The 26633-nt window shown below is 41.5% G+C and overlaps 1 protein-coding gene across 4 annotated transcripts in view; it reads left to right on the top strand.

Annotated features, from left to right (window-relative positions):
• Positions 1 to 24598, top strand: part of grid1a (glutamate receptor, ionotropic, delta 1a) — a 255784-nt gene extending 231186 nt beyond the window's left edge. For 2 of the 4 annotated variants that reach the window (XM_034101483.1, XM_034101482.1), the window contains exons 11-18: positions 6 to 203; positions 1366 to 1696; positions 4350 to 4488; positions 11124 to 11319; positions 16858 to 17024; positions 20256 to 20496; positions 22665 to 22800; positions 23741 to 24598. In XM_034101483.1, coding sequence (XP_033957374.1) covers positions 6 to 203; positions 1366 to 1696; positions 4350 to 4488; positions 11124 to 11319; positions 16858 to 17024; positions 20256 to 20496; positions 22665 to 22800; positions 23741 to 24153 — 1821 coding nt within the window. In that variant the 3' untranslated portion in view covers positions 24154 to 24598. The remainder of the gene's footprint in view (positions 1 to 5; positions 204 to 1365; positions 1697 to 4349; positions 4489 to 11123; positions 11320 to 16857; positions 17025 to 20255; positions 20497 to 22664; positions 22801 to 23740) is intronic. The other 2 variants (XM_034101484.1, XM_034101485.1) reach the window with 2 other exon arrangements.
• Positions 24599 to 26633: the final 2035 nt, after the last annotated feature.

The following is a 26633-nucleotide window of genomic DNA, read 5'->3' as shown; positions in this document are numbered from 1 at the left end:
AACAGGAAGAGCCTTTTGTGATGGTGGGAGAGAATATTCTGGGCCAACCCAAGAGATACAAGGGCTTCTCTATTGATGTCCTGGACACCCTGGCAAAGGTCCTGGGCTTCAAGTATGACATCTACCAAGTGGGAGACGGGAAGTATGGCTCAGCTCTCCCTAATGGATCCTGGAATGGCATGATTGGAGAACTCATTGGCAAGGTCAGTGTGTTTTCTTTATATCTCTGTCAATCAATTTCCAGATTTCAGTCCAAATCATTTTTTTCTGGGAGTCAGGCCACATTGTCTTGTTTTGAAATAGTTTCCAAATTATAACGCTCAGAGGAAGGGGAAAGATTAGATAAACATTGCAGGGGCCAACTGCCTTTTTCTCCCATGGCTGCCATCACAAATCAATGTATCTGGGTCTGATTTCAGACACTGAGAAAAGTTTGAGACCATAACCAAAGCTGTTATAGTTCATAATGATAATAGGAACTGAACTCCCTAAGATAAAAGTTTAGACGTTTTTCTAGACATAACGACTAAATTAATTCTATCAATCTCAGTGTTATGAACTCTATCTAATGTACAGTGATATATTCATACAGATGATTTAATGAACTTGTCTGTTGAAGATGTAGGACATTTCAAGGTACATACACTGTCACACATCTTTCCACATAAAATATCAAGAAAAGGCAGATAGGAGAAGAAATATGGACCTAATTCCAAGATTTAAAAGAAAGCACTCCATTATTGAAACCCTCACATAGGCCAAATCATCTCCATAGTTATTAGGTTCAAAGTCAACAACGTACTGAGCAGATGACAGAATGATGATGAAGGATCATTGTGTCAGAAAATCAAAAGGGTTTCCTCCTGCTGAGACATTGCCTGTCTGTGTCTGACTGAGAGAGATAAATGCACTTTAAAATTGAAAGTGTGGACTGAAAGTGAATCTCGAGTCAAAGCATTAACAATCCAAAGGTTCCTTCATATTGGGAATAAAAACATATTCTTTCAATTTGACAGTCAAAACAGTGGCTTGATGAATATTAAGTGAAAAAGACAGAGAATAAAAGTTAGTTTCTGTTAGAGGAGGGAGTCAAGTTAAATGGAAGCTCATTTAAAAACTGAAAAGCAAGCATGATGGAGAAACAAGAGAAGGGGCCACAGGGTCACCAACGTTTATTTCTCTAGGGAGATATTAAAGTCAACCACACATTTTAAAAACTCAACAATGAGATAACACCAACCATCTCATGGAGGTCCAATATGCTAGACTCTCTTTCATTGTCTAACGTCAATGTCTCTTTGTCTTAAATATATGTTGTCGTTTTAAAATGTCACGTTATTAAAGCATGCGACTCTCTTTTCACAGAAAGCTGATTTGGCCATCTCAGCCATAACCATCACCCCGGAGCGTGAGAGCGTCGTGGATTTCAGCAAGCGCTACCTGGACTATTCAGTGGGAATCCTGATGCGCAAGTCAGAGGAAAAGATTAACATTTTCTCTTTGCTGGCACCATTTGACTTGGCAGTGTGGGCGTGCATCGCCGCAGCCATCCCTGTGGTGGGCATCATGATCTTCCTGCTCAGGCGCATCCAGGCGGTGCGCTGCCAGAACACTGCAGGAGGACCCCCGCAACCCTCTGTCTCCACATCACTACAGAGCGCCATCTGGATAGTCTACGGTGCCTTTGTGCAACAGGGTGGGTGATATAACTTTAGTACAGACTCCACAAAATCCACGGACAGCCAATCACCAATCGTTGATTTCTCATATATTGGTGTGTCAAGCTTAGGCAGAGTTTCATTCTACCAAAACCTCTTACTAGTAAACATTTGTGTCACTTCTGAATGAATGAAAGGCTGCCTGCTCTTGACCTCTATCAGTACTACATATGGTACCAAGCACTAGCCATGCCGTTGTTAAATAGTCAAATCTAATTTTAGGCTGAAAAACAAGCAGCATTGTTTTTTAAACTACCTCAAGGGATTAAGAAAATACAATTTAAAACAAAAAGGAGTCCAATCAATGTAAATGCACATGTGGATGTCAGTATGCAACAAATGCTGATTCAGTAGTGAGTCAGTTTGAGGCACAACGCCCACCCTAGCATTTTCTAAAGGTGCCCTTGACAAGGAGACATTAGGTCTGGTGGTGATCCAGGTATGTCCGGTTTGGATAAATGACTACTTCAGCAAGTGATGTTAAAGCCCGAACAGCATCTATCAAAGTCTGGCACGCTGCCTGTGAGCCGTTTTTAACCCAACACCCACTATATTTCAAGAGAAGCTAAATTCCATGTCCTCTTCTTTTTTTCTCCTTGTTTTTGGCTCGCGTTCCAACGTCGTCACTTTTGGTTTCAATCAAGTGAATTGAATTTTTTTCTCGGTGTGATGTAGGTGGTTTTGATGGATCTGACTGCTGATGCATATTGTGGCTCCGTCAGAGAGCATGATATGCCAACACTTGGCGGCGTTCTGTTGCATGTTCATGCAGATTAAACCGTCTGCCCACAGACACTCATCGCTTTTTAAAACTGGGACTGCCATTCTTTTGTTTTATAAGAAGGTCAGGGAGAGATAGGAAATCATCTAAAACCGTCTAGGACAGGGTGTCAAACTCAAGGCCCGGGGGCCACATTCGGCCCGCGACTTCATTTTATGTGGCCCCACAAGAGCTTGCAAAGAATATAATATGTTTATTATACGGTTACATGCTACAGAAGCACGTTGCCCATAAACTACATGTCCCACAATGCATCTCAAAGATGACTTTTTTCTCAGAATTTGCCTTTTTTTCTTCAAAATATGCATTTTTTCATAGAATTCCTTTTTCTCAGAATTAGATTTTTATTTCAAAATGTCACTTCTATTTATTTGTTCTCCAGAATTTGGCTTTTCTTTTTAAATCATTTTGGGACATACGCACTGAAGAGACTTGCCCTAGACTTATATTTATATGTATTTTTATATAGTCTTAAAGTTACAACCGGCCCTTTGAGTGCAACAATAATGCTGATGTGGCCCGCGATGAAATTGAGTTTGACACCCCTGGGAGAACTGATGAAAGTAATGCTTTTTCATTTTGATCACAGAGATAAATCAGTGTTTTGAAGAAGGAAGAGACCGCACCACAGAGCGCGGCTGCAGTAGTGTAGGATCAAGTAAAGTTCCATGAACATTTCCATGACCTTAAGAAATCAGTCAAAGCCATGTGTAATAAAAATGACTGACGCCGGAGTGCTTTGCATTTGACAAGGCCTTCAGTTTTTTCCCAAACTGTCCTTAGGACGCAGCTGTGTTGATTGTGACACTTTCAGACAAATATGTTTTCATTACATTTCACACTCCTGGATCTCTCAGATGACATTTCTATAGCTTTACTCTTCAAAATTAGAATATGTGCTGACATTTTTCTCATGCACCTCAAAAGCAGTTGGATATTTGGAGATAAAGAGTCAATATGACAGAGAAAGAAAATGAAGATGGTAAGCTAATGTGACAAACCAGTCTTCTTCCCTCAAGGAAAACAGGGAAGGGCAAAGGCTTAAAGACAAGAAGGGAAGAACATCAAAAAGACAAGGAGAACAATGAATATTAATAAGTACTACACTCTTACATACAATTGGTTTGGGATGTGTAATAGAATACACAAAAGTGGGCAAGATACATTTGAGGATAGATTATTTTGTATTGCACAAAGCTCTTGGGAAAATAAGTGATGACAAGTTACACAAATTGCACAAAATCATCATTTGCATATGTTCTACTGCTCCAGTGTAATATCCAAATATGACTATCATGAGGAAAAAATGCATTAGCTTTAACATAGAATAGCTGGTACTTTAAAGGCATGTTGAATCTAAATGTGTGAGTTTCAGAAGTAGAATATATTTAATGTTAGGATTTTTGATAAAGCATGCCATATGTTTTAAACCTAAAGAAAAAAGCAGAGGTTGATTGAAACAACCTGCAATACACACACAGAACTGTCAATGTGTGTTTTCTCAGTGAGTTGTTTGAAATGAATGATCAAAGTCATTCAAAACATAAGGAATCAAGATGTTAAACCTTCTGTTTCCAGCAATAAAGGAATTAACTAAAACAATACAATTAGTCCACAAGACCTTGTTAATAGTAACAACGCACACCTACACGTTTTGGCAGCAATAGAACTTTGTCACTTCGACATCAGATGCATAACTTATACTAATGTGTTGCTGAAATGGGATTGCATTTAAAAGTATGTACAATTATGCGCAGTACATAATAAGGCTAATGATGATTATGATTATGACCACGTGTGTGTCTGCTTTTAGTTAATATACCCATGCGTTTATATTTGGTCTTCCACAGGCAGTGACTCCATCCTGGGATCTGTGGCTCTGCGTATCGTCATGGGCAGCTGGTGGCTCTTCACCCTGATTGTGTGTTCGTCCTACACAGCTAACCTGGCGGCCTACCTCACCGTGTCACGCATGGACAACGCTGTCCGGTAAGCCACAAAATGGGAGCTTTGTACTGGGAATCAACTTGAACATTTAGTTACAGCAATGTTTAAGTAAGTTGTAGTTAGGATCCTTTCATTCTGTGGTATTTAACCTTGAATGTCCAACACACAGAAATGACACTTGTAGTGTTTAGATTATTGTCACAGTGGGAATAGTACATACTGTAAAGCTGTCTCGTTACAAATCCAAGTCCTTCAAATTAATTTATTCTCTTAAAACTTGATTCATTTTTCGCAAGTGGAAGAATGTGACTCTTTAAAAACTGACAGAAAGCAATCCACGAGAGAGAAGACGTCTCACTCTGTTGCAGTTGTTGGAACTACCGTACAGTCACAGAGTGATGCTTTATTTTCCCTCGTAAACAATCTCTGGCTGAGCGCAGACACCCGCTACAGGAGCACATGAACCTGACAACAGCCAGACCGTTTTATTTTGCATGTTATTAAGGTACTGACGGAATTAACATTAATTCCGCACAGCTGATATGACCTACAGCTGGTGGCCAGGAAACAATTGTCAGCGCCAGATTAAAATGACAATCTGCTTCCTGAATGATTTGTACACTGAGATTTAAGAAAGAAAGACAGGTATTTTAACATCACTATCCTTTTTATTTTGAAAACAATTTAGCACTCGGCTCACTTTCAATTACATTGTCAAATGGAGAGTTAAAAAAGACACACAAAACAATCGGAATTGATGAAGCAGAAACTGACCTTCTGTTCTTCTTGTTTGTTAAAGCCAGTGCCTATTTACCCAAAATGTAACATGTCTGCCAACATGCAGTTACAGATTGTGGTGTGGCCACAGAGAACTTCACTTCTGTCTAACCCTACAGTACGCCCCCATCATTTGATAGGATATATTCAGATGTGTTTATTATATAAGGGTATTTCATTACTGGAAACACACATAGGTGTTTGATGATCTTGAGGTATCATACAGTACATTGTTTAATAATGTGTCAACAAGGTGAAGTGTTGTAGCTCAGTCTGAAGGTTTATCTGAGTGCATCTCTCATTAGCTGCAGTTGGTGTTTGGTCTGTCTGCTTTTTCTGTAAGTGTTGACCCGCAGCCTGTCCTCAGTCCAAATGCTTTGTGTCAGTGAATCCAATTTGGTGTGCTGTCGCTCCCTGAAGAAGGGCCAGAGAGGCATTTGATTGCATTGGGTCCGTCTTCTGTTAAACAAATAGCCACATGTGGACATGTGAGGAGAGGGGACACATGCTAAGCAGCACACAGCTCACCTGTGAAGAGAGATCTCGTAGCCTCTGTGGGATTCACCCCTTGGCGTTACTAAATTCATTGTGCATATCTAAACCTGAGAGGTACTGTACTTCAAATGTCCTGGAAGTGATCAACTGTCAAGGGACCAATATTTTCACATAAATTAATACAATATTAAATTAAGCTAAATTGCTTATGTCCTCGCAGACAAAACCACCAGTGGAATACACTAAGCGGATTATGTCCAAATAGGCATATTAGTCACTGGCTTTGACATAACCAAAGTGGTTATAAAGTAGGAAATGGATTACATTAGAGGGGGTATTTTGCCTGTGGTAACATTATGAATGAAGAGGGCAAACGTTTAAGAAAATGTAGTTGCAATGCTAGAATGGTGTTGAAGTAAAGAAGAGTTCATTTAGTATCTAACATCCACTTAATGTGACATTCAACGTTCATCAGTAAAGTAAACTGCAGTCAGTGAGCCCCGGCCTATAAAAGCCCAATTTGAATGACATGTGCTCGACACAGTCTGCAAAGCCCTGAATCCCCCCCCCCCCCCCACGCTGCTGCACAGAACGCTAAATGTATCCATATTGAAAATGGTTGCGTGTCCAAATCGCACAAATTAGTATGAATACAGTATGAAGGATATAGGATGTGTATTTCTCAAGATATGCAAAGGACATACAGACATACTGTAGACAGAGTCCTTGCATTATAGTTTAATTATCTCAATTGCATTTATTATTTTTGTATTTAATACATTTGATATAGGCATGTCTACAACAGCCAAGCAGCTGAAGGCTTTCTGTTTTAACACATTAACATATCAATAAATAGAAAAAATGGATTTGACAGATTTCAACAGATTTGTCAACACATTTAATTAAATGACTAAATGCTCTTTGAAGTATATTTTTGAACTTAATTAAACTACATTTACAGTACCAGGAAAAATAAATGAACATTTGACAAGCAGCTAATTATTGGTTATCTGTATCCATCCATAGCGTGAAGCCTTAGTATTAATAGGTTTGTTCAAACAGCATTTCAAACTTAAGTAGGAGAGACCTTTCTTTATACTCCATTGCTTGCTGAGCATGCATAAGACACTTTTTTAATTGCCCAGCGTCAGGTCCTACTTAGTAGCTGTGCATTTAAAGGAACTATGCTGCCCTACCTGCATTAACATGATCTTTGTGGAAGAATACACTGCTAAATGTATGTCGAGTGTAAAACTTGCCGACAAATTTCTTGACAATCTTTTGTGGCCGAGACTGTGAATAGGATTAAGACACCTGCTCCCTAACTACTAAATTAACAATAAGCCCTTTCCTTTTCACAGACACACTGAAAGCTCAGGTTAAATCGAGCGTGTCCTTAATCTATCTCCATAAAAGGCGGCAGCTGTTTCCTATGGTAGCATGACTGGATGTCCGATGCAGGAATGGGCAATGTAGTGTTTGAGCCATTACCATTGTCTTGGAGAACATGGTAATCTGAGAAATGTTTTACATGCACCTTAGTAACCTTGTGACTGTGAAACGATGTATACATGCAGCAAGACAGGATCTCCATTATCTCTAACCTTATTTTGAAATATGGGTCACTCATTTTATTTGTCTAATAGAAAAGAAAAAGTCTGTTGTTTATCAAAGGAAACGTCTCGTAAAGAGTCCTGCAGGCAGCAAATGAGTTTCAGTTTTAGTAGGACTTTGGAAGGAATCAGTAAACACAAGGACGCATCACTCTGTAATATGTTCTCCTTTCATCCACTCAGCTGTTACTCTCGCTGTCTGTAGCAGCTGTTACTCTCGCTGTCTGCAGTCTCCCGTCATGCACAAGTGTACTTGTAAAAAGAAGATTAGAAAACCGGTTGCACGTATACATTGCAGAGAAATCTGCCGTCTCCAGAGGAAATCTACCTGGGGAAATCAGGTTTCTCTAATCCCCCATCCCCGATTGCGGAAACCAGGGTTTGTTGGTTTACTGGAGAAAGCCGATTACTTAATTGCATCTAAGTGAACAGACTGTAAGTTTGCTTGGAAAATGACCGGTGCTGACATGCTAGCTCAATTCCTGCAAAAACAGGTGCCGAGTCGTGGTGGTCGAGGTTAAAAGGTTGTGCTGTCTGATCCTATGAGAGCTTAACATAGTGAGAATATGAATTTCTCTATTACAAAAAGCACGTTTGTAATCTTCCTTTCCAGATGCACAGAAGGTTCCCTAACTGCTCACTTCTAGGCTCAATCATTGTATCCCTCTTGGCAATATCGTCTATAAACGTCTCTTTTTATGCATTTGATAATCGAGGTTTTAATTATACGCAGCGATCAAAAATCCTCAATACAATGAATTGCCTCACAGAGAAGGGTGGATATCTCCAACATTGGCGAACTCTGAAAAGTACTCCCTAGTTGGCAAATCTTTGTCAGGAAAGAATCTGCAGTTTGTCATTAATCCGATGTCCAAACCTTGGAAAGATTCTGCAGATATGATTTAAATCTTAAAAAACTGACTAATTGCTAAAAAACCAAAACATTTTGTATTATTAAAATCAACTTTCTTTCACACGTAATTCATTCAGGACACTGAACTACTGCATGCACCATGTACAGAGATTGTATAACCTCCTTTAAAACCAATTGCATGGTATGTTTGAGAGCCTGCTTCCCACTGGCTTAGTGCTTAAGTGCTTATGGGTGATTGCCTATTGTAGTTCCTAAGCCCCTGCTGGTGTACTGGGAACATGTAACTACTTGATCTGAAAATAGTTTACTTGTGCCAGCATTTACATATTAGAAACTTTCTTTAAACACTGCATGGCTTTTTCTCCTTTTGTTTGCTCTTTCTGTAAATAAGCCTTTACCAAACGCCTACGCCTCGGGACACGGAGGTGAAACTGTTTTTCTCTGTTGTGATTCTTCCACTCGGCAATACAACTTGTTATGTTCCTCTCTTGAGTGTGTGTGAGAATGAGCCTAACCAAGACGTCAGATTACTTTCATAACTTGTTTGTCCTCCAGGATATTGAATAGATTAATAATACTAAAACTCTTTGGATGATCTCTTTTGTTTTTTGTTTTCAATGTTGCTTTAATCGTTGCGGCTATGGCCAATTCTTCATTTATAAAGCTAAATATAACGGCGCCAGCCACTTAGCCCCGTTGATTACATAATAACACCTCGGAGGAAATTAATGGCATGCACAAGAGAGACTATTCTTTAGAAACCCTGTGCTGCTGTGCACTGCAGGGGGAGAAACATAGGGTGTGTGTGTGTGTGTGTGTGTGTGTGTGTGTGTGTGTGTGTGTGTGTGTGTGTGTGTGTGTGTGTGTGTGTGTGTGTGTGTGTGTGTGTGTGTGTGTGTGTGTGTGTGTGTGTGTGTGTGTGTGTGTGCGTGCGTGCGTGCGTGCGTGCGTGCGTGCGTGCGTGCGTGCGTGCGTGCGTGCGTGCGTGCGCGCGCGCGTGTGTGTGTGTTTATTTTCTATCTTTGTTCAGCCATTACCGCTAATGAACAGAGGGCCCGGCTGGACCTCACTGTATTGATTGTGAATCAAAGTGTTGGCTGCACTGCTTTGAGAAACAAACAAGAACAAATAGGGACAATTGTTCTTTGCAAAATATCATTTTATTTGATGGAACTTTGATTTTGCCTAAATGTCCCTATTATTGTTTTTCATGATTGTTCTTACACAAGCTTTATCTCTTTTATTAAGTATATTCACTCCAGCTCTTGGATTTCAATATTTATCATGTTTCATGTCTAAAGATTATAGTTCAACATATGTGTAGTTGCTTGTGAAGTAACATTAAAGTAAGCTGTTAGACGAAGTGAAAGCAGCATGTGTTACTCTGTGCAGTAAAGGAGACCATGCGACAATAACACCAACAACCAGTGCTCCGCCATAGGCTTCTAATTAAAGGTTGAATTAGTGGAACATCATGATCTTAGCCTATTCAATTCTCTTACTTTAAAGAGAATTGGCAAGAAGACAATCTTAGTTATATTAACATTCTGCTGCTACTCTGATATTATAATTAGTATTGATTTTCTCAAGAAATGTAGCGAATGCAAAGAGCAGCTTGTCAAACACATCAACCTAATACCAGTCAAAGAGGTAAGTAATCTTCTGGATAGATTGCTTTTCAAATGACGTTGGTAGCAAACTCTAATTGCAACCACATTGGCATTTAGCAAATGTGATGCTGTACAAAATTTGCAATAAAATCAACATATACAATACAGGACCCTCAGTTCTTATTGCCCACACAGCATCTGCATAATAAGCATTTTAGATATGAAGTATTGTTCATGATAAGACATTATAGTTTGGTGCAGAGGATTAGAGGATATTGCCTGGTCATGTGGGTGAACCCCATAATTGTCAGTATCTTAACCTGGTCATCATTACTGTGAACAGCTGGGGAAAGCTTCGGCATCACAACAGCAAGCGGTACGCTACAGGTGCAGCTCATTTAGGTGATGGAGCACGATGATGATTGGTGATTGGCTCAAATGTACACTAGAGAGGGAGATGGTTGTTTTCGGCTTACTGATTGGATGGAGTGATCCAGGAGAGAGGTAAAACTAGAATTTTTAAAAAATGTGCGAAGCCAAGAGTCGGTTGATAATTGTCTTCTACAGTCAGCGTCAGTCTGCCATCAGTGGGACTTCATCAGGAACCCTGTTAAGAATCCACTAGATTAGTGATACCATCTGGTTTTTAACTATTTCTCAACCGTAATTCAACTACATTGACTGTCGATGTATGTTATGCTTTGACAGTGAAAAGTTGTGTTTATGGATCTATGTTGTGAGGAGTGAAGTATGGAATTAAATAAGCCTAAAACGTTTGTGAAATGCACACAAGCGTAATTCATAGCAGAAGGAAGATGGTGATTTTACAGTTTATAGTAATTGTTGTGTAAGTGCATATGTTCTGATTCAACCAAATGCTTGTCTGTGATACTTTGTGCACAAAGAAAAGGTTTATATTTTACAAACGGACATATTGTAGGCAATAACAGCTTTTTTGGCAGCTAAAATGCACAGCTTGTGCATTTGGAAAGTAATGGTATGAGACATTTACACAGTATCATGACAACAGGATATTGTTAAAGTAAAGGCACAGTCTGGGATCCAAGTATAACCAAACATTAAATTGGATTGGAACATGATGGGCTCTCAAAGATTTGTTTGTATTCGGCTAATGACTTTTTAATGAACACAATTGTAATTATTAATTTAAAACTCACTCCATACTTATGTACCAGAGTATGGTTGGTTAGCCCTTCACCCTTCTCTGTAGATGTAGTCATGCTGTGTTTATAATACATGTACTTTACAATAATTAAACTTAACCTGCTGATGTGTCCCTGACTCTAGGTCCTTCCAGGACCTGTCCAAGCAGGTGGACCTGGTCTACGGGACGGTGAGGGACTCTGCGGTGTACGAGTATTTCCAGGCCAAAGGGACCAACCCTATGGAGCAGGACAGCACGTTCGCTGAACTCTGGAAAACCATCAACAAGAACAACGCCTTCGAGAACTCTGTCTCCAGCCCATCAGAGGGAATCAAGCGGGTGAGGATCTGTTTTATTATTTATAAATGACAAGTTGTCAGAACACCTTTAATGCATGTTGCTGATGTTGGACCTCTGAAGGCCTCTTTGCAAACGTTATATAATTGAACAGTAACATTCACCTAACACAGGGAGACTATGCAATGTGAAAAGTCAGCATTAATCAAATCAGTTTTTCTGAAGTGCTAACTATTTAAATAATCATTTCTGTGGAAACCCATAAATTAAATATATCCATGGCATGAAGCAGGGAGATAGTTAAAATAATTGCTTTTCCCTAAATCAACTGGAAATGCCTCCAAATAAATTATCTAAAATATTATTTATCTCCAGCTCAGAGAGAGAAGAATCCGGCCAGACATGAGCACATCCTTGATTATAATTACATTCAGCTTTTTACTGTCTCACCGCCAGGTAAGAAGACACTGTGATAATACTTACCCTTTAATAATTACCATTCTTGATTCATGGAGGCATGTGAGCAAAGCCATATATTCTATCTATCGATTTGTGAGGGTTTTCAAGTATTCTCAAAAACTTGGTGTGCAACTGAATTAATATTTGATGCATTCTGCCTTCTCTCCATCCTCCTTTAAAAGTTAAAAATACACACACTTACAAACACTGAATGGAGAATAATCCATAATTAAACAGAGTCTAGAAAAGTCTTACTTGAGCAGCTAATTGCATTCAGTGTAGCCAGCTTGCATTGCACAGATAGACATATGAATGGTAAACAATTGTAAACTCCAGGCGTATTTTATCTAGTGTTTCTGAATTACTACAGCTTTCTTTGAGCACGCAAAGTACTGCATGTGCATTCTTCTGACTTCAGTGTTTGATGGTGATGTGATTTCTCCAGTACGTGTTTATTTATTAAAGCCAAGTGAACTTGAGAGGCCTGTGTAGTCCTAATGAGATGTGAGGTGAAAAGGCTACTCAGCTGTGTTTCTTTAGAGCACAGTCTCAATCCGGAAGACGTAGGATGTACTGTAGGGACAGAACAGGGAAGAAAGCAAGAGAAGTGCGTACCAAAAAGTCCAGGAGTTCAGACAGCTTTTCAGCTGGGGTGGTTCTACATATTCTCCACAATGTGCGCTTCAGGCTGAAGCGCATGAACACGTCTCTAAAAATATGCTACTTGCAGAGAAATGCAAAGCTGGAAAATAAATAAGGTTTCAGCTTTCATATGTTTTAATTATCTAATGTGTTGCTATTCAGTAATTACTCTAATGAGTAGGCAAAATGTTTATGCTAATTGCTGTGCAAATATTTAGCTCTACTCTTGCTCTCCTTTTACTTTAACATGACAATTATTGATGAGCAAAACACTTCCACCAACGCAGGGACACAAGTTCAAGGAGTCGGAAATAAAGACTTGACAAGATAATGTTGTTTACATTATAGTGATACAACGCATGGGAGTTCACAAATGTGCAGATGTTGCCATAAAACTAAAGTAAATCATTATTCATTTTTAACAACGTGTGTGTGTGTGTGTGTGTGTGTGTGTGTGTGTGTGTGTGTGTGTGTGTGTGTGTGTGTGTGTGTGTGTGTGTGTGTGTGTGTGTGTGTGTGTGTGTGTGTGTGTGTGTGTGTGTGTGTGTGTGTGTGTGTGTGTGTGTGTGTGTGTGTGTGTGTGTGTTGACCTGGCTCAAAAGGCCACAACAAAAAGGAGACACCATGTCAACGGTTATCAAAACATGTTTATTTAAAGGAAACAATCCAAATTAAATGAAGTGCAACAATAAGTAATGCATGAGGTGTGGACGTCAGTGGTATCAGTAGTGTAAATGCAGGGTGAGGGTTGCATGAATGTGTATGGGTGAGAGTGTTGAGGTGCACAAAGTAAAGCAACTAAAGTAACAACCATATATACTCAACAACACCAGGGGCCTATACTACGAAGCTGGTTCAACCTAACCTGGATATGTTTGAGTTAGCCGGTTGGCCTAATCCAAAACATACGCGCTCTCGCTAAACGGTCCTACGACGCTGGTTATCAAGTGGATCGCTCAAGCCAGCCGTGTCCTATCTAGTTAGGTGCGCGTTCACATGAAAGGGGTGGTATTTGGAGCATTCGACCAATCACAAACATGGAGAAGCGTACTGACAGCACAGCGTCATACTTCCTGAATGAAAAGTGAACTTTAATACTAGTCAAAAATGAAGAAGTTAAACTTTAAACATCCATTACTTAAACACTTTATCCAGGATCAAAGCCACAGAGCTGCACCTGCAAGGTGAATACAGCTGGGAACAGAAAAAGTGTTTGAATGCGTACATGAACAGGTTTATGATATCACTGCCCGTCTAAAACACGATCTGACTTCAATTACATTTGTCTCGAGTGTTTCGTCAACTTAATGTGTTGCTTAAAATAATACTTCTGCATACAGTATGTGACACTGTGAGTGTTGCACGGCCAGATACGGCTCAGCTGACTCAGATCAGGAGATATGTGATACATTATGAAGTGATATGCCGCGAACTGTACTTAATGTACTCTGATCCGGTTACTTATGTTGTGGCCGATATTTAAGTAAGCTTTCTTAACGCTAATGTTATAATAGTCAGATTGCTCTGAAGATGGAGGTGATATTCTATTCATGTTCACGTTCACACAGTCGGTGATTTTTGCCGGCCGTCTTTCCTGCGACGGCAGCTTTTCTGTATTTCCTTTCTCCTGTAATATGACTTGATCGCTTTAAACTCCGCACACTGAGCTCTGATTGGTCAGCAGGCGGTGCTTTCACTGAGTTGAGCTCTTAGCCTGCAACCTAACCTGGTCCCGACCAGGTTAGCTGCTTAGCATAAGTTACCATGGAGATCTAGCCTGCTAAAAAGAGAACCAGCTTCGGATGACCGGAAAGCCGGAGTTTTTCCTGAATTTAGCCGGCTAAGCGAAAATCCTGCTTCGCAGTATACCCCCCAGGTGTCTGCAGGGGAAAGCAGAGCGAGAACAGAGAGGAGCCGAGAGGCTTCAAATAGCTGCAGGACACCAGACCCAGGTGCCCTGAGTTACTGTAATCAATGCAATCACTGGAGCCAATGCAGCACAGACAGAACAGCCACACCCTCTCTACTGATGGACCCACAGGGGCATCACAGCCCCCCCCTTAAGACGGGGCTCCAAAGGGGTCCACGACAACCCAACATCCTTCTTCTTAACTCCAGCCTTGCGATTTCGTACTGCTTCTTCGCCTCCACTGCCTTTATGTCCCACTCCTCCTTGGGTTGGCTGGCGTTGAGCCACAGCATGTAGGCGCTCATCGGCCTCGCCGACCTCCTTCAGCCTTCTCTTCTTCGGCCTCCTCTCCTTCGGCCTCCTCTCCTTCGGCCTCTTCTCCTTCACCACTTTGACTGTCTTCTCCTTCTTCTTTGTCTCGATCTCAAAGTCAAAGGACCGTGCTGGACCACTTTTTCCAGACTCCGAAACAGGTAGGTCAGTGGACATCCTACGGCTCTGCACACGTGTAATATTATAAACTGGAGACACACTTGGAAATTGCAAACCACTTTCATCTGGCTCCCCAGATGCCACCGGCCTGGAAACCACCACAGGCGGTGGCACACCAGCCCACACAGCACTACCAGCGAGATTGTTGCCCAAAATCATATGTATCCCATCAAGTGGCAACGCGGGACGCACGCCGATAGACACAACTCCCCGTACCAGCTCACAATCCAGCACTACTGTATGACGTGGCACAGGAATCAAGCCCATCTCCATGCCCCTCATCAGCACAAAATCCCCCGTTTCTGTCTCTGACGAAAAAGGCAACACTGACTCAACAATGAATGAGTATCTAGCCGCTGTATCACGCAACACCTTAATCGGCACATATTTGTCACTACCTACTACTGATACAACAGCTTCAGTGATGAACGGCTCAAAACCAGAACCCGCATCAGCACAAATCGGCTTCCTATCAGGCACCATGCCCGAGCCTACACCCAACGGTTTTTTTATACAACACGGCAGAACAACACATGGCTGGAGCATGTGGTGACGAACGAGGCTTCCCCTTAGTTTCCAGCAACGGACACTGCTCCTTCCAATGACCCTCTCCTCTGCAATAAGGACATAGGTCCACTTTGGCCCCCTCGGGTCGCCCTGTACCTACAAATCTACGGGAGGAGCCTGGTGAACACTTTGCACCACCGCGGGCATAGCCATTGTCTTCTCCACGTTTCCAATCACCCCTAGAATACTTCTCAGTAAAACTGCCCTTATGTGTCAACACAAAATCGTCCGCTAATTCAGTAGCTCTAAACGCGGTGGAAGGTTTCTGTTCATTCACATAAGTGGCCACATGCTGAGGGAGAATGTCTTTAAATTGTTCCAAGACAATGAGTTCACAAAGACCGTCAAAACTTGCAACCTTTGCTGCCGCGCACCACCGCTGAAAATGAGAAGTTACATCACGGATAAACTCCACATGTGTCTGCTTATCTCCCTTGACCTAACTTCTGAACCTTTGACGATACGCTTCAGGAACCAGTTCGTAAGACTTCAACACCGCTGATTTTACTCGATCATAGTCCAAAGCATTTTCGCCACAAACAGCTGAATAGGCTTCCTGTGCTCGCCCAGTGAGTACACACTGAAGTAACAGCACTCTGTCCGAATCTGACGAGTCTCTTGCCTCTGCTATGCGTTCAAATAGAGTGAAAAAATTTCCGGGTCACGCTCATTGAACTTTGGCACTAATCGCAAGTAAGAAATGATATTGCCACTGCCTGATGCCGACTTATCACCACCATCCTCCCCTGGAGAAAACTTGCCCTCTCCCATCAGCCGTAATCTAGCATGTTCCACCTCACATTTCATCCTTTCCACCTCCAGCGTCTTCTCCACCTGTAAACGCTTCTCTACCTCCTGCTGCTGACCCCTCATCTCCAACTGCAATCTCTCCTGATCAAACCTCAACTTCTCCTGCTCCAACCTCAACTCCAACTGCGATCTCTCCTGATCAAACTGCATGGCCAAAAGCTCCTTTTGCTGCTCGAACGTCAAACCAGCTGTCTGAACCACTACTGGCACGAACCCTGCCGCACCAGAAAGCCGAGAGGCTTCAAATAGCTGCAGGACACCAGACCCAGGTGCCCTGAGTTACTGTAATCAATGCAATCACTGGAGCCAATGCAGCACAGACAGAACAGCCACACCCTCTCTACTGATGGACCCACAGGGGCATCTGTGTGTGTGTGTGTGTGTGTGTGTGTGTGTGTGTGTGTGTGTGTGTGTGTGTGTGTGTGTGTGTGTGTGTGTGTGTGTGTGTGTGTGTGTGTGTGTGTGTGTGTGTGTGTGTGTGTGTGTGTGTGTGTGTGTGTGTGTGTGTGTGTGTGTGTGTGTGTGTGTGTGTGTGTGCGCGTGTGTGTGCGTGTGCGCGTGTGTGTGCGCGCTTTATCTTTCTGTATTTTCTTGACTCTACGGTACAATATTTGTCTCAGATCTTTTTAGCTCAGCGAGTGTCTCTCTGCTTTTAACACATCAGTCATGTATGTATCCTTTGTCTATGTCTTTGTGGACAGGCAAAGGAAGAGTCGTATGCCTTTCTGTGGGACATGGCGGTGGTGGAGTACGCCGCTCTGACAGATGACGACTGCACGCTGACAGTAGCAGGAAACAGCATGAGCACCCGAGGCTACGGCATGGCCCTGCAGCACGGCAGTCCTTACAGAGACCTCTTCTCTCAGAAGTACGTATTCAATAAGGACTAAAAGATTATGTTTTTTAGCTGTGCAGCAATGGAACCAGCTGACCTTCTTTTTTACTGATGTTTTTATCCTGTAAATTAGGGGTCTTTCTTCATCTGTGAGCTTCTTTGAACAAATCAAAGTGGCCAAGAGCTACTTGCATCACATCGCTTACATGTATTCACATAGCACTCATCAGTTGAATTAAGCTACTTTTGTACACGTGTAAAATTGCAATACCCAAAGCTTATCAAAAATCTTAACTTCACATCAAGGTCAAGAAAACGACAATTTCTCGATTTTTACAGTGTAAATTATTCATATAATTTAGAGAAAATACACTATATTACAACTTGGGTTTGATTTTTGGGGAACTGGCCATCGGTTTAAACAGCTAACATGACAACTTCTGGATTTGGAAAAAAAAATTAGGCACAACTGGGCATTTATTTTTAACAAGGTGAAACCGAAAGTGCTTTATTCCACAGGAAAACCATAGGGACCACACACAACTACAGCAAAGCTCAATCAGTAGAAGTTTTGGGTCATACGTTTACCCTTAGCCCTCTCCTCTAAACAAGTTTAAATACTCAAGGGTTGTTATCTGCAATGTGTGCGATGAATGCACCATTTTTCCAGATCAATATTGGTTGCGAGTACAGAGTTATAACTGACAAAACAGAGGGTCAGAGCTATGAAAATGAAATCCAAGCTGTAATAAACAAAGTTTTCGTATTCATGTTGACTAATGACATTTTGCAGCAGTTTCTCTTGGAGAGGCAGACTGAGAAGTTGGCCTAAATATTTCATATTTTTAGTCCTTTGTTTTTGCTTAATCTGTTTTATCCCTCCAGACACAAGACAGAAATATGCTGCTCGAACATTTTCGGTGCCGTTCTACAAGATTGATAGGAATGAATTTAAGATCAAGGCCACAAACTAAAAATATAAATTCAGGCCAAAGACCATGTGAAATTAGATGATTCATTACCCTGTCAACAACAAACAGTGCTCGGTGAAACCCTTACAATAAATACATGACTTGCAGGGAAGAAAAGGTGAATATTTAAAGGGTTTTTCGAGTGTTTATAAACGTCAAGCTTTGAGTCTGAGTGTTTCTTTTTGTTTTGAATTCAAGTACAGGCTTGCGCACAACTACATATGCCAGTCACTTTTGAAGAGGTTGAATAATCACAGTGCAGAAAGCTAACCGCTCCGATGGGACAGTTTGGCATTTCGACCAATTTTTTACTCAGCTGTCATCCTTCTCCTCCAAAACATCCATCCATTCCTCTTGGTACGATAACTAGAAGACTGTAGTATTTGATCATCTTTGATTCTACACTTATACAGCTTGTCAAAACAGATATTCCTAAAGCTTTGATTATTATTATTTGCCTCGTGTACATAGTTTTTGAGCTCTTGTTAGTGTTTGGATAAAGTTGAATACGTCTTAAAATCTGTTGCTGTGCAAACTGAAGCTTGTGATAATGGCATTATATTAACTTTGGGGCTTTTCCTCTGGCTTTTCCAAATACAATTTGTTGGGCTTCAAAACATAAGCCAGGGGCTGAGTGGGGACTGCTTGGCTGAGACAGTGGCATAGCGCTGCAATACGTGGCAGTTTAATTAAAGGCATCTTTCGAATGATTCCTTTATTCTACAATTATGTCCCAAAGTTGAATATTTCAGTACGTGGGACTAGCCCAGCGTTTCTCAAAGTGTGGGGCGCGCCCCACTGGTGGGGCGCAGAGATGTGATAGGTGGGTCGCGAATGGACGTGATGAACGGGAGATTTTTTGTTTTGATTATTACAGCCGGAGACTCGCAACGGCGGTGGACTTTCACTGCACCGGACCTGCCGGAGCCGCCAGAGCCTCGCCCCGGCGGGTGTTTGCGGCGGCGGATGCGGTACCGGCGCAGCGGCGCTGTGAAAGTCCACGGCCCACCTATGCTAGAGCCAGCGGCCCGCCAGCCCAAGGGGAAAAGTCCCGAATCTCCCGATGGCCAATCCGAGCCTGCTCACACACACACAACTGAAACCAAAATAATTTGCAGACATATGTAAAAATCTCTCATAAACACATGTCTGTGTGCTCTCACACACAGACACAACAGCGTTGCAGTCAGGAAGAAAAGCAATGTGGAGCGGCACCTCACCACTTCATAAGGAGTTTAACCGTGACACTTTTCGAAATCCCGTTTGTGTCCCCCCGCTTTACAAATAGGCCTATGTTTATTATTATCTTTTAACGCAAGCCATCATCGCCACAGCCTCTGTGAGAGAGAGCACCTTTATCAATTTAATATAGCCTAGTTGTACAAAATCAAGTAAGAAATCATCATTCCAATGTGTACTATAGGACAGTAAACGGTTTAAAAGGGGAGTGATTAATAAAATATGCATACATAAAAAGAAAGAATGCTAACTAGGTAACATAAGATAAGAATACACAAGTTTAAATGATTTGTTATTGGATGTGATCATATTCTAAAGATGTTTGGATTATTGAAAAATATACAGCACTCTTTCATAGAGTGTTGTGAGATGTATCCATACATTCATTTTGTGCTCAAAGTGCACCAGATTGATGCATTTCACTTCAACATTTAAAAAAAATCATACATTTTCTTTTCACTGAAAACGGGTCCCACAGACCCAAACAGCACACAAAGGTTAAAGGTAAGCATATAATAATGTTAAAATGTGCTAAATATATACACTGCAAAAAAACAGAAAAAGAGGAGTAAAAGTAGCTCACGACTTGTTTAATTTTTTTGAAAGTAGCTCTCATCCTAAAAAAGGTTGGAGACCCCTGTTATAGAACGATACATTTGACCATTTTAAGCTTGGCCTACCATTTTATTGGAGCGGCGAGGAACAGGTGGGGCTTGAAAAGGCCCACCTGTTCAAAGTGGGGAATGACAGAAAAAGGTTGAGAACCACTGGACTAGCCCAAGTCTTCAGTGAGCTAACAATCAATACTCATGCAGTACATTAACGGCTACACAGTATTTTCATGTCATTATAGTCATGCAGAGCAGTTTCTCGTTGCACTTTGAAGATTAAATTAAATTAGCGGCTTCTCGACTCAAATAGCTTTGTCATTTGATTCATTCAAATTGAACACGCCCGAACTAATGTTATTGTAGGATTAGACCGCTGTGTTGCAAGTACATGACCCTCTGCACCCACTCGTGTGAAATAACTTATTTGTATTTTTTCTACACAGGATATTGGAGCTTCAGGAAAAAGGTGACCTTGACATCCTGAAGCAGAAATGGTGGCCAAGGAAAGGCCGCTGTGACCTGATGAGCCACGCAGACAACCAACCGGAGGGACGGGCGCTGCGTCTCCAAAGCTTTGCTGGTGTCTTCTGCATCCTGGCTGCCGGGCTGCTGCTGGCCCTGCTGGTGGCGGCGCTGGAGACCTGGTGGAACAGCAACCCCTGCCGGAGAGAGACGCCCAAAGAGGTGACCACCGACACCTCGTCGGGCCAGGGCCCAGGCCCAAGCCTGCTAACCCAGAACCGGGCCATGGTGGCCACCACGGGTCCCCCTGCCCCACCAAGGCCCCGGTCGAGAGCCAGACCCCCGGGCCCCCCGGTCCTGCCCAGAGATGCCACTGCCACACTCTACTTTATGGATCCAGCAGGCGCTGACGCCAGCCCCGATTTAGTAGAGCTGCAGTATACCCAGTTATAATAGGTGTGCCCCTGATGATAGTCCAGACATCATGTGATCAATCTACTCATTCCTTCTCATGTTGGGAGAGAGGTTGGGGTGCTTTGTTAGGGACTTCTCTCTCAAACACACTCACTGTGATTCTCTCATACTGACACATGAAACCATCACAGTCTCTGGTGCTCATGTGAGAAAACCGCAGCTGAAGTGATTACAGTCAATTTAAATGTTGAATTGCAAATTCAAAACCACATACTGAAATTGTACCTCTGAGTCAATAAGTGCTTCAGTTGTACAATAGCTCTCTTTAGCCAATCCATTCAAGTCTTAATGCTTTAGAGCTCTGATTTCACCTCGCTGCTGTCGACTGGGCAGCCCCTCTGCATGAGGCGTCCAGACAACTAAGGCTTGACATGGATCCCTAAACTAAAGTGTGAGCAATCGCAGATAGTAAAGAATCTGAGCCTTGACCTGCCTGTTTGACATGACAGTCCAACAATAAGAAACGCTGGCTGAGGACACCTGTTAAAGACCCAGTCCTGTCCTGAAAATACACACAGTAAATCAAACTCAACAGTGTGTGTGTGTGTGTGTGTGTGTGTGTGTGTGTGTGTGTGTGTGTGTGTGTGTGTGTGTGTGTGTGTGCATGCTTTTTTTATGCATACGAGAGTTAGACTTACTGCTGTTGATTTCTATTTCAGTCTTTGTGCGCAGCTGCTCTCATAATTACCACATACTGCTGTCATGTTAGATTCAAAACAGACAAACATCACTAATTATCTATAGACCATAGGAAGTGTTAAATGTGTTGTTAGAGTTTAATTATGGTTGTGTGCTCGATAATTATTGTGTTTGTAGACATGTCTTGAAGCGAACAAACACTCATCCTCTCGGCTTGAAATGTGACGATAAAAAGTTGTTATACATTTAATTTTTTTTGACAGCAGAAATAAGTACAAAGACATTTGTCCAAAATCCCCGAATGCCCCACTGTCCAGTGTCCATCTGCATTCTCAGTAATGCCAAAATGATTAGTCATCATTTGTTGTTGAATCCAAAGAATGTTAAAAAATAGATTACAAGTACTGTAACTGAGCATTCGATTAAAGATAATCAGTTTTTTACATTGTGTTGACCCAAAATAAATGTTTTAATTACAACCCAATAATCATACATGTCATTCATAGCTTAAAATATAGATTCAAACTCTGAAAATGTTATACTTTGTTGCTTTTCTCCGTTTTATTTCAGTATTTAATTAAATAGCTTACACATTTTGACAGTTTGGTTGGACTAAGACAAGTAAAGTGTGGATGGCATCTGTGCTTAAATAAAGCTGACCACAGCAGCTGTTTTTCTCAAACTACAAACTTTTTGCATTTCAAACCTGTGTGGAATGAGTGTTAAATATTTATTTAAGTTTCAGTCGTGTGACAGTAATTGTACCAAGCCATGCTAGCACCATGACAGCACAAACATACAGTATGTGGACATTATGACAGCCATTTCAAACAAAAACCTTCTGCTAACCTGTACACATCAGCCATTTAAAGAAATAGTTTGACAGTCTAGGGAAATATGTTTTGCTTCTTGCTGGGAGTTAGATAAGGAGATTGATACCACTCTCATGTCTGTCCCTTACACAAGAGGCTGGATGTTAAGGCAATAGAAAGCAGTTTCTTGGCTAGCACTGTTGAAAAGAAATAATGGGACTAGAATCAGAGGTGCCATAAATCGCTCCTGTCCTTTCAGCGCTCTACTCAACAATCAGTCGTGTGATTGGTTTAAATCTCCTCATCTAAGTTTACGAAAGCTAATCTAAAAAAGCAAATAAGAGCTTTTACCAAAATGTCAAACTATTGCTTTTATTCCTATTTAGTAGTAATAAAGTGCAATTATATGTCAATGTCCGGATTCAAAGGACCATTTGGTAATGTTTCGTTGTCTATGATCTTCAGCAGGTGACTAAGGATTATGGTCTGGAAAGAGTTTCTGGTCCATTGACATATAATGAAATAACAAGCGCTTCACCAGAAGGGAGGCGGCACATATGGACAGACAGAGAGAGAGACTGGGAGGAGGCTCTTGACACAGGTCAGGAGAGGCCTGACGTACTGTGCTGGATGGTCATTGGCTGTGTCAGGGCAAAGGGGCGGGGCATGTGGCCGGGCAGGGGTAGATTGTAGTTGCTTCATCTGTCATCCCACCCCATGGTCTCTCCTGTTTATTTGTCTTCTGTGTGGCTCGACTTCAATGTTTGCATGATGATCGATACAATGTGGAGGGCAGGGTGCAGCCAAAATATGTCTGATAACAGTTTTTTTTATTTGGCTTCTCCCTTCCCTCTCCCATATTTGTGTTACTTCATTGATGTATGTTTTTGAAAAAGAGAAGAATAAATTAAAAGATTCTTCGATATGATCTAGATTACTACAGTCAAGGGACATTAACTACTCTGTCTTCATTGAAATGTTAGTGTCTCACAAAGTCTGACTCATTGGAGCCTGTCTTGCTAACAGCAGATGCTCTTCATGCAGATGTGTGGTCACTTAATTGTGGAGAACATTTAAATACTTCTGCATGAAGAGACGTCTTCATTTAAGTTCATCCCAGAAGTAGAGACATTACCTTTTACGACCCTATATTCAAGATTTAGTCTTTAAAGGTAATGTCTCTCTTGTTGTTGGCTGCTTTAATCTAATAATTAATCTATAGCCTATATTTGGGTGTTCTTGAACAAAGAGGAAATTAGCCAGTGTGTTATTTCAGTAACAACTGAACAGTAGACTGCATTGCATGTAAACTGATCATGATGCCAATAATGAAACAACCATTTTAATCTATACCCTTCTCTTTGTTCACTTTCAATCCCCGTCCCCTTCTTTCTCATAACCTCCTCAACCCTTTCACTGCACATTCATTTTTATTCTTTATCACACTCCCCTTCAATTACATTAATGCTCTCTCTTCCATTACAATCTCTTTTATTCCACACACACTCTGTGGCTCTGCCTTTCTTTCCATCTATCTACAGGACAAAGAGGTGAACCTGGAGCAGGTCCACCATCGTTTGAGCAGCCTCCTGGACGAAGACTTGGCCCACAAGCAGCTGCCAGGCCAGTCTATCGAGATCTCTGCCCTGGACATTGGCAGCATGCATCCCAGCCAGTCCCTGGAGGCCTTGTCTGCCCGGGACTACCCAACCCATCGGGGCCCGCCACGTCTCTCTGTGACCACCTTCCTCCAGGAGGGTCGTGGGGCGGGAAGGATGCTGGGCGCATCCGCTGGCAGGACCTTGCCCCTGCCCCTCAGCAGTGCCACCATGCCCTCTATCCGCTGCAAACACAGGGCGCCCAATGGGGGGCTCTTCCGGCTGAGCCCAGTCAAGACACCCATGCCAATGTCCTACCAACCAGTGCCAGGCCGACCCATCCCAAAAGCCAATGAGCCCAGCCACGGGACATCCATCTGAGCACAGCGAGCATTCACAGACAGACACTCCAGCTCTCACAGATAGCAGCGCTACACAGAGTGCCAACATTGTGGAGAGATATAAATAAAACACTAAAAAAAGGTTTTTATTACCAGTTATGGAGAGTCAGTGGGACGATACGTGCCAAGACACTGAGACTTTAATGTACATATTTGTAAGTACAAACAGAAAGAGAAGCAACATTAAAAAGAGTATTTTGAATATTCTCAACAGTTGAGTTTAAAAAATGTAAAAGTATTAAAAAAAAAATGACTGTTTGAATGGCTTTGTAAATTTTGTTCTAAATCAATAAAGGTGACAATTCTTTGTTGTTGTTTTCTAAGTGCCAAGTTCAAAGATGTTTTCTTTCAGATCAACATTAACTGAATGTACTGTGAGACTTCCTGCTAAAAAGACATTTCACACTTCAAAGACATTGAAAGAACTGATTTGTTTCATATGAAAAAAATAAAAAGTATAACACAAAACACTGAGACGTGTGCTTGAAAACCTTCAGTGTTTAGACTAGCAGTGCTGTCAGTGTGTTTCTGTGACTCTAGTCAAATAGAAGGGAAGTAAAAGTCTGCATTTGATATATTATATATTTGATATTTGTGTAAAAATAAGGGAAACAAACCAAGTTAGAAATGGATTTGCAGCTCATTGCATTTTTTCCATTTCCCTTTTAAACGTATATAGCTGGAAGACTTTCTGAACTGTGCTTAATAGGACATGGTTTAGTGTAAATTAAGGAATGTTCCTGTAAGAGGAAACAATACCTTCTGGGTATGAGTTTAAAACTGCATGTCGTTTTTGTTATACCAAAGGTTATGAATCTTATAACACTTCCGATTTCATTTTTTGGTCCATATATCTCAGTAGCCATGCGTTTAGCGCGTACAAACTGGGATTGGAAAAGCAGAATAATGCCCTAAAATATTACCATTGTCCGTTTAACCCATGTTTAATGAACTGATCATTTTCCTACGTGCCTCACCCCACTCTAGCACAACCAAAAGCCCACATTTAGTAAAAAGAAACAAAAAGCGGTCCATGGGGGGTTTGAAGATTGCAGCCCCCTTCACACCACCACCCACAGAAATACATGGGGTCCGTCTGTATGAGCAGACTGGACAACAGTGCCAGTCGTAGCGGGAGGTTCCCACATGCACATGGCAATTGTGAAAGCAAACGTTAGCCAAGCAGATGCAGCTGTGTTCGCCACACGTAGCTGATCAGTGTAATAGTTTGTGTGGGCGGCCCTTGCATAAAGACCATGCATTTACTTGGTCAGTAATAGTCGTCAGTTGGGATTTAGACTTTAACTCTAGTTGATCTGTATGTGTGGCCTTTGGGCTGGGGAATCTCACCCCAAGCTCCCATCTCAGTCTTAAATAAATACAACATGATTCAACCAAGCAATGACAGCCAATGACATCCAACAGGCTATTCAACCAACCATTTAGCTTTAAATCCAGTCCATTGATCAATCTCAGACATGGGAAACATGTCATTCTTAGAGACAAACAAAAAGAATCCAGCATTAATTGTTGTTAGATTTATCGGAAGCTCATTTTGATCGTATACAGTATGGTGATTAATTGAACATCATATCATTCAAGAAGTCACTCTAACCAGTGAGAACTAAACATTTCTCTCCACTCTCTGTTGACTCCCCTGGCCTGCTGCCTGTTGTGCACAAAGAGCTTACTGATGTTTGTTTATAAACTACACAATCTCCAGTTCAAATCCTACAGGCTGCCACCGATGGTTACTAATGAAAATAAACTTCTGGCAAGTCCAAATTCAAGTCCCGACCAAGAAAAGCAGACGGAAAATCGGAAAAATGTCAAGGGATAGTTATCTGAATATTGCATTGTGGGCTATCCTTTAGGTTAATGTACACAGTGAATTGATTTCTCTTCAACTGTCAGCATGGAATACACAGAGCTGCTGACCAAAACATGTCTGTAATAACCTCAGTGCTGACAGTGTGCAGAAGTTTAACTTGTTCCTGGATCAAGTCTACCTGGTGTGCATGTGATGACACTTAGTTTGAGAATAGTAGACCGAAACAGTGACTGCTGAAGCATTTTGTCCAGAACATTTTGTCCAGTTCTATATTTTATTCAATCATTAGAGAAAGAGCAACACAACTAAATAGCCGTAAATGCTACTGGAGTGATAAGATCAGCACAAAATAATCACTTAGAGGAATACAATAGGCTGTTGGGCAAAGAGCTGCACAGCATGCCATTAAGAAAGATGTTTTCTTGTAATGTGAAAATTCATGCTAAAAACACATTCTACACTTCAGAGACAAAGATAACAACTGATTTGTTTCATATGAAGAAGATACACAATGATTAATAAGTAATGAAGTATCCGACTGCTAAACAAATGATATTGCTGCATGATGTGGTGAGAAGAGATTATTATGGGTTCAACAAGTACA

This window comes from Pseudochaenichthys georgianus, chromosome 15, assembly GCF_902827115.2.
Source record: "Pseudochaenichthys georgianus chromosome 15, fPseGeo1.2, whole genome shotgun sequence".
Taxonomy (NCBI): domain Eukaryota; kingdom Metazoa; phylum Chordata; class Actinopteri; order Perciformes; family Channichthyidae; genus Pseudochaenichthys; species Pseudochaenichthys georgianus.
This window is presented reverse-complemented; position numbering and strand designations above follow the sequence as displayed.